Source organism: Vicia villosa, unplaced genomic scaffold (assembly GCF_029867415.1).
Source record: "Vicia villosa cultivar HV-30 ecotype Madison, WI unplaced genomic scaffold, Vvil1.0 ctg.000467F_1_1, whole genome shotgun sequence".
Taxonomy (NCBI): Eukaryota; Viridiplantae; Streptophyta; class Magnoliopsida; order Fabales; family Fabaceae; genus Vicia; species Vicia villosa.
The window spans coordinates 1-9,041 of NW_026705225.1; the positions used below are offsets into that span (position 1 = coordinate 1).

Genomic DNA, 9,041 nt, shown 5'->3' on the forward strand with positions numbered 1-9,041 from the left:
AAACCAATTTATTTTGGAGAATATATAATATTTTATTCCACAAAAACAGAGAATACAACCGATCCAAAGGGATCCAGGATCCAAACAATCAAGGCAACAATCCTATCCAAAACTAGCTAATGCTCATATTGACTACATTAACATGTCCTCTAAGGTGTTTAGATAAGCTACTGCTAGTGACTATACTAGTTTTGATTCTTGGAATAATTTCACTTCCCATGTCAAGTTGGTTGAATATGTGATCATTCCTAGCTTTCCATAGGAAGTAAACCGTCTCAGCTAGTGCCACTTTAAGCATCTGTCGTTTCCAGCCTTTCCTATTACTCTCTTGTGTCAACCACGCCTTTTCAACATACCATTGCATAGGAGTTCTCAAGTAACCAATCCATTGCAAAATGGTCTTCCATATGGTGTTTGTTTTCCTGCAAGCAAAGAAAAGATGGTCAATGGAATCATCTTCATGACAAAAGGTACGGGTCTTTTCAAGGTTCACACCAAAACGGATGAGTCTATCCTTTGTAGCAAGCCATCCCATGAAGAGTAACCACAGTTGGAATTTCGCTCAAGGTCTTGCAATGTTTGAGTAGATACACGTTTCCACTCTACGTGTTCTTTCTCCCCATGGATGTATTTGTACCAGCTGGTTGTATGGAACTTCCCTTGTTGCACAATTTTTCCCATTTTTGCCTATCCTCAATTACATCTCTATTCTTCAGAATTTGTTTAAGAATCCATGAGGAATCAGCAGTACTCTGCACCTGGAAAATATCTTTTCGCTTCACATAATATTCAAGCCATTTTACCCATAGTTTATCTTTTTTTCCTTGAATATTCCAAAGGAGCTTTAACATGGTTGCTTTATTCCAATCCTCAAGAGAAGTGACATTTAATCCTCCTGCACATCTTGAATCACACAATTTATCCCAAGCTATAAGAGCCTTCTTGCTGCAATCTTTGCCAATCCATAGAAAGCTTCTACATATGGCCTCCACTGGATGAATGATCTTCTTTGGCAGGGGAAAGACCTGCATCCAACAAGCAGCCACCGTAAACAGAGTGCTTTTCACCAGTTGACATCTACCAGCTCAACTGAGAAGCTTTGAGGTCCAGTGGTGAATCTTGGCTACAATCTTGTCTATCAGAGGTTGACATTGGCTAATACTGAGCTTCATGCTGGTGAGGGCGACTCCAAGGTATTTGAAAGGAAGCTTCCCTTCTTCAAAGTTTGTGGCTTTCAAAATTTTCCTCTTCTCCATCTCATTTATTCCTCCAAAATACACCTGACACTTACTAGGGTTTGCTTTTAAACCAGTTGCAGCTGAAAATTGCTGAAAGGCATTCATCATTTGTATCATTGATGTATCATTGGTTAACCTCAATTTAGCACATTTGGGATGGTACTTATACTCTGGATTATCCTGAAGCTTAGCTAGGCATCTGTGAAGGTACTCCATGATCAAGACAAATAGAAGAGGTGATATGGGATCTCCTTGTCGAAGTCCTCTTTTTGCCTTGAGAATTCTGCTGGTTTGGCCATTGATTATGTACCTGTAAGAGACAGTTTCAATACAAATCATTATCCAATCAGTGAATTGTTTAGGGAAGTTCATCTCCTGCATGATATGTTCAAGAGCTTTCTAGTCGACAGTATCATATGCTTTCTGCATGTCCATTTGAACTGTGCACCTGGGGGATAGGTGTTTCCTATGTAGCCTCTAACCAATTCATGAGTAACAATGATGTTATCTTGTATGGTTCTGCCAAGAATGAACGCAGGCTTGATGTCATCAACAAAATAACTAATGACCTTGCTCAGTCTCAGTGTCAAATTTTTTCAAATAATTTTGTACACTGTGGTGCAGCAAGCTATAGGTCTCAAGTCTTTCATAGTTTTGGCCTCCTTAGTCTTGGGGATCAAAGTAAATAAGGAACAATTTATAGTTGCATACAACCTCTTCTGATGAAAGAATTCTTGGATTGCATTGATCAAATCTCCCTTTATGATGCTCCGGCTCTTCTTAAAGAATCTAGCATTGTATCCATTTGCACCAGGTGCCTCATTATCTCTAATGCTCTGCAGGGCCTGCCATATATTTTTTGAATATAAACCAATTTCTAAATGAAGAAATTAAATTTTTTTTTGATATTTTAATATCACAATTCAAAACCTAACACCTATTTAAAAATAATTGTTCCAAAAGGAAGAAATTACTTTAAACGATTCACTAAACAAACCCCCGTCCATTAATGGAGAAGGGTATGCTTTGGGTAAAGAAAAGATGAAAATATTTATAGAGGGATGAATTTGATATTTGAAAAGTTGTAAACAAATGGTACTTTTGTTCTCACACTTCAAGTTGATGGTGTTGCAGTATACATGAGTAAGATGATTGGACCAAAAGAGTAAAAAGAGAAAAAGGAACTCAAGTTGAAAGCCAAGAATATCATTAGTACTACTCTTTGTTTTAATGAGTTTTTGTGTATTTCTCATAGCGAGAGTGCGAAAGAAATGTGAGATACCCTCAAGTTACCTATGAAGGAACAATTGGGGTAAAATGGCCAGGGATAAACACATTAACGCGTGAGTATGAAATCTTCTTAATGAAACCTGGAGATAACATTTATGATGTGAAAAACCAATTCATTCACATTGTGGATCATGTGAGAACTCTGGGAAAAAGTGTTTCAAAATGAGGACTTGGTTGTAAAAAATTCTTAGATACTTAAACTGTAGTTGACAAGCCAAAGTCACTATGATTTCTAAATCTAGAGATTTGTAATCTATGGATTTGGTTACACTATTTGTTTAATTGCAAGAACACCGTATGGAGCTAAAAAGACTTGTAGATGATGAGGAAGTTGACAAGAAGAAGAAAACTCTAGCTCTCAAGAACGAGGAAGAAAAATATTGTGACTCCAATGAAGAAATGATGTTAATTATTTAAAAATTTAGAATACTTATGAAAAAAAAGCAAAAAGAACAACAACAAAATAACGAAGGAAGATCCTAATTTACTCCTACATCCTTTCAGTGTGTAAAGAAAGTATACATAAGGCCAAACCTCCCTCATAACCAGAGAAGGAACCAGAATCAGAGAAAATTTAAGAAACCTCAAAAAGAAGCTAAGAAATCCTACATCATCTGGAAAAACAATGACATGGAATCCTCATATGGGGAAGAATTTAACATCTATATCATGGAAAATCATGAAGAAGACGTGGAATTTTGTACGGTATCGAACAATATGTGGTACCTTGATAGCGGTTGTTTAAAGCATATGACCAAAGATGAATATATTCTCTCTTCCTTTACACCTAGAAAGGGATGATATATCTCCTATGCATACAACAACAAAGCAAGCATCATTGGTATTGACACTGTTAACAAGTTCCCTAATTCAACAATTAGGGAGGTTCTTTTAGTTGGTCGTTTAAAAAATAATTTGCTAAGTATTAGTCAATCATCTGACAAAGGTAACAATTTAACCTTTATTATTCTAGATATAGGGTTATAAAATCAAAATCAAATCAAAATATCTTACTATCTCAAAGAGAAGAAATACATACAGCGTGAATTTAAACAAAATTCCTTCAAATGATGTTTGTCTTTTGAGTAACGAGGACAAATCATGTCTGTGACGTAGGATAATAGCTCATATCCATATGGACCACTTAAACAAGTTGGTCTACAATGAATTAGTAATCAATTTTCCAAACTTATATTTTAAAAAGAATAAATTATGTGATGTGTTCCAAAAGGTTAACAAGTAAGGGCCACTTTTAAAGCAAAAATATCATTTCTACAAACTGACCCTTACAAATTTTAGAAATGAACCTTTTTGGCCCATATAGAACCAAAAGTTTTTGAGAGAATTTATATGCCATTATAGTCATGGATTACTATCTTGTTATATTTGGACATTGTTTCTATCTCAAAAAAGAGACGTGTTTGTCGCCTTTCAAAATCTATCCAATATTATCTAGAACGAAAAAGGATTAAGCATTGCATAAATCTGAAATGAACATAATGGAGAAATCCAAAATTAGATATTCGAAATTTTTTGTAATAAGAATGGAATTCAGCATACATTTTCCACCCTAAAAACCTCTACAAAATGGGGAAGTGGAGAGGAAAAATAGATCTCTAAAGGAGTTAACGAGGATGATGCTTAATAAGACAAATCTTCCTAAATACATTTGGGCTAATGCAGTAAACACTAATTGCTACATAATTAATCTTGTCTTGATAAAACCAATTATAAATTACGTGTCCTATGAGTTATACTAAGGAAGAAACTCAAATATTTCTCACTTACATATTTTCGGATGCAAATTATATATACTTAACAACGAGAAGGATAATCTTGGAAAATAGAATACAAAAGATGAAGTCATATTCCCAGGATATTCTACTTCTAGTAAAACTTTAAAGTTTTCAATAAAAGAACCATGGCCATAGAATAATTAGTTCATATTATCTTTGATGAGTCTAACCTCAAGTTTGTAGAAGTTGTTTATTGTGCAGGTATCCTGGAGAAAACATCTCTTGAAGATCAAAAACAAGATAAATATCAAGAAATAAATCAAGAGAAATATTAAAGTCAAACCCAAGGCATTCAAAATTAAGAAATAAACAAAGAATGTCAGGATCTTCCGAAGGAATGTAGGACTACTAAAAGCCATCAAAATCTCGAATGTCAGTGGATATATTTCGAAGGGTGTTAAAAATCGACATGTCTTACCAAGGTATGTAATTTTATAGTTTTTATTTTCCAAATTGAGACAAAGAAATATAATGAAGCTCTTATCGACAAACATTGGTTTATTTCTATGCAATAAGAGTTAAATTAATTTGAAAGAAACAAAGTTTTGGGAACTTGTTCCTAAAACTTCAACTAATCAAGTGATTGGAACTTGCACTACTACAAATAATACATTTCATGATGAAGCTTTCACCTCAGGACATGCTTCGAATCCCAACTTTTGTAGTTTAAGTTTTTATTTGTTTATAAGAGTATAATAAATAAACTAACCGTTTGGTTTTCTGATATATCCGAGGGATCAAATAGTGAGATTTCACTATAAAAGCACTCGTCAAACAGATTTTAACCTAATCCTTACTTATATGAAGTCGCCCCAAACTCACATGCATTATTCTTTGGGATGGATTACAAGACAGAAAAATCTTTAATGTTCTTCTATCTAGAACAAAAAAAATTGCCCTTGACATCTATCTCACATAATGGTGTTGATGTTGTTGTTGTATTTTTGCTTATTTGATAGACTGCAAGTGGAGAAAATCAGTCTTGCTTCAAAGATTTGTTGTACATTTTCAACCAAAGAATTAGTATGACATTTCTTATGTACTTCTCTCTCTTCAAACAAACAGACTGCTTAAAAATGGTGAATTTAAATGCAAAGTTCTGATATTCAAGCATCATTCTTTTAGAAGTTGAAACTTAAACAAATAAGGGAGCTTCAACTTACAAAAAGAAGGAAGCTTAACCTTTGAAAAGATTTGTTGTAAACAATTTATCTTAATATTCTTTGTAAACAATGTAATATTAAAAAATATATATTCACCTCGGCTTTAATCCAAAACAAAGGTGATAATTTAAAGGAGATGATAATTTAGCTCGGTTTTATAATTAAATCGAGGGGTATAATAATCATATTTTACTATAAAAAAAACTCGTTAAATAGATTTTACCCTATTCCTTAATAATATGAAGCCGCCCCAAAGAGAGGAAATATTTACCACCACTACAAATATTTACCACCAAATATCAAGTGCAGAAAATAAAAATTATCATTGGCCCTGGAAACAAATCTCTAGCATCTTGCATGGGACCTCTAGCATCTAATTCTTGATATCATCGAAGATTTGTTGCATAAATGTATTTTTTAAAAATATTTTGTAACAACAATGTAATTAAAAATAAAATAAAATGTGCATTCACCTCGGAGATTTGTCATGACCGAGGTGATAGTTAAGCGTTTTTTCTATACTATATACACGGGTCTTAACAAATCTTTGTCGTCCATTTAATGATCACCAATGCTCAAGACGCTCCATTAATTATCTGCGTGAAACCTAAGGGACACTCATTATAAACATATGCTGAATATTGAAAATTTAACCTTAATGAAACATATGAAGCACTTGAAACCTAAGGACGCTTGGAAAAGTTCTCTATGATGGATTGCAAGAGAAGAAAATTTTCTAGGTTCAAGGTTTTTTTCTTAAATATTTATTTGAACCAAAAATGATTTGATTTTTGATATTAATTATCTTACCCTTTTTTCATCAAAAACAATTGCATGTAAGATCCAGCATAAGATTTTCCCCAAGATTTAATAATTTGAAAATATAAAGTCTAAATCTTAAGGGAATTTGATTTTTATCTAGATCCCTAAAGAATTTGATTTTTATCTTGAACTCTAGGGAATTTGACATTTATTTTAATTTTAATATTTTGTGTAAACAATGTAATATTCTGGATAAACAATGTAACAACTTAAAAAATATTAATAATCACATCCCTTGTTTTTTTGAATAAACCGAGATAAAAGATAGGCTAGTTTTGAAAAAATAAAATAAAAGTGCATCTGCTGGGGTTCAAACCCATGTGCATATAACTATGCCCCTCAGTTTTTTAATCACCAAAGTGTGAAGTGGAAACATTTCATGACGTCCTTCGTTACCTCGATGCTTTAGCCGAGGTGAAACGTATTTCGCGTCTGAGGTTAAAAGTTTTATTTGTTGTAGTGTTGATGAGTCTATTGCAACAAGCTCTATTAGGATGGAAATGTTTCAAGAAATAAATTAAGAATCATTGTGAAAGCGTGAAATCAACAGGAAGGAATTTTGATGAAACATATACTCTTTTAGCTAGAATAAAAGTTATTAGGATGCTTTTAGCTTTTTCATGCATCATGAATTTATAACTCTTTCAAATGGATGTAAAAAGCGTGTTTTTAATAATTACCTTCAGGTGGAAATGTATGTAGATCAACCTCCTAGAATAATAAATCTTTCTTTCCATAATCATGTTTTAAAACTTAAAATGGAACTTTAGTGTCTAAAATAAGCACTTAGAGCTTGGTATGATCATTTGAGCAAGTTTCTACTTGAAAAATATTTCAAAGCAGGAAGGTTGATAAAACTTTTTTTTATCAAGATATCAAAGCATGGCAGTTTAATAGTTCCAATTTATGTTGATGATATCTTATTCAGTGCTATTAATGAGTCCTTGTGTGAATACTTTTTTGAGGTGATACATAATGAATTAGAGATGTCCATGAGGCGGGAGATATGGTATTTCATAGGCTTATAAATCCATCAATCCAAAGAAGGAAAAATTATTAATAGAGATTCAGAGTGGATGACAAAAAGTCAATCTCAACTCCAAAAAGTACTTCTTGAAGCTTAGGTAAAGACAAGGAAGTAAATCCAGTTGAAGAAAGAAAGTATCGAGGTATGATAAGATATTTTCTTTATCTTACTGCATCTCGTCATGATTTCATATTTGTTATGAGTATTTGTGCTCTCTTTCTAGCAAACCCCAAATAATCACATTTCACTAAGGTAAAACGCATCATGAGATATATCACTAGCACGCCACAAATGGTCTATGGTAACCCAAATTGTTGTTGTTATGCGCAAATATTATCACTATCACAAACTGTTAGTTGTTGTGTGCAAATTATATTGATGAAACATTAGCTAAACGATTACAGAGCTGGTGTTAGAGATTTCACGATAAAATCCGACAGCGCTAGCGCCATAAACCTCACCAAAAATTTGGTACATCACTCTCAGACTAAACACATTGAGGTTAGGAACTATTTTATTAAGGATCACGTCGAAAAAAGGGATTGCATAACTGAGTTTGTGTCCTCATCTAATTAATTGGAAGATATTTTTATTGAACCTCGTAGTAAAGAAATTTTCTTTTTTATAAGAACTGAATTAGAAATCTTAAGCCAATTATACATGGATTAAATTTGCTAAATGTTTCTTCTCCTTATGCTTATTCCCTTTTGTATATGTGTCTTACATAATCTATGTACATGCTTATTTTTTCCCGCATTTTTTATTATGACTAAGAGGGAGAATTATATGCTCAGGGGGAGTAAAGTATACTCTCTATATTTGTGATGAGAGAGTTTAACCACTTCTTATCTTTTATCCATCTATTTTATAATTTATTACTTCCTTGAGAGATGTGTTGTCATTATAAAAAAGGAGGAGAATATGGATTAATGTCCTTGCAAGTATAATTGTCTGCAAGCGTTAGATGATCGTGTTGGTTTTGAATATGATAATACCTTATGTCTAACAGCATTAAGTGAAGTCTTTAGTGATAAATCTCCAACAATCTCTAATGATGGAATCCGGTCAAGAAGATATCTCAATCCCGATTAGTAATAATAGTCATGTTTCTAGGTGATTAGTTTAATGTAAATGTATGAGAGTAATTTTCAAGATATTAAGAGAGCTCACACACAAAGACACACACTCAAAAATATTTTAAAGCCTCTCTTAAATTACAAAAACACCTGAAAACCTTTTTATACGCGTACTTAATTGATTAATAACTTGCTTAATCAATTATGAGTAATTTTTTTATTGGTTAATCGATTACTAGATTATGGTTAATTGACTAACACATTTGTAATGCCTTCAATTAGTTATGAAAGCCTTTATTCGGTTAATGACAGAGAAATAAAAAAAGGTCAATATTAAGGTTGTCTAATTGATTAACATTGAGGGTTAATCAATTAAGACATTAAAAATGTCAATGAATTATTTCATTTTTTAACCAAAATTTTCCAATGTAAAGAGGGATTCTCTTCGTTTCTTTTTACATTATATTTCAAAATTGAAACTCTTTCTTCTCACTTCCAGTCTCTTATTATACTTTTTCTGTTATATTACCAAAGTTGTATTGGTTGTATTGGTGCTATGTTGTATTTGTTCTTAATCAAGAGTGTGATTCTCTTGACTAATGTTTTTTTGTTCTTGAGATTAGCTTGTT

At 32.6% G+C, this 9,041-nt stretch overlaps 1 protein-coding gene across 1 annotated transcript; it reads right to left on the bottom strand.

Moving 5' to 3' along the window:
- Positions 1–112: 112 nt before the first annotated feature.
- LOC131628584 (uncharacterized) lies at positions 113–535 on the bottom strand. The gene has a single exon (XM_058899417.1). The coding sequence runs from the start codon at positions 533–535 to the stop codon at positions 113–115; it is 423 nt and encodes a 140-aa protein (XP_058755400.1).
- Between the last annotated feature and the right edge of the window lie 8,506 nt (positions 536–9,041).

What these genes read in the sequence shown, in the direction of transcription:
- LOC131628584 (XM_058899417.1), bottom strand. Translation starts at nt 535, where the DNA reads ATGGGATGGCTTGCTACAAAGGATAGACTCATCCGTTTTGGTGTGAAC.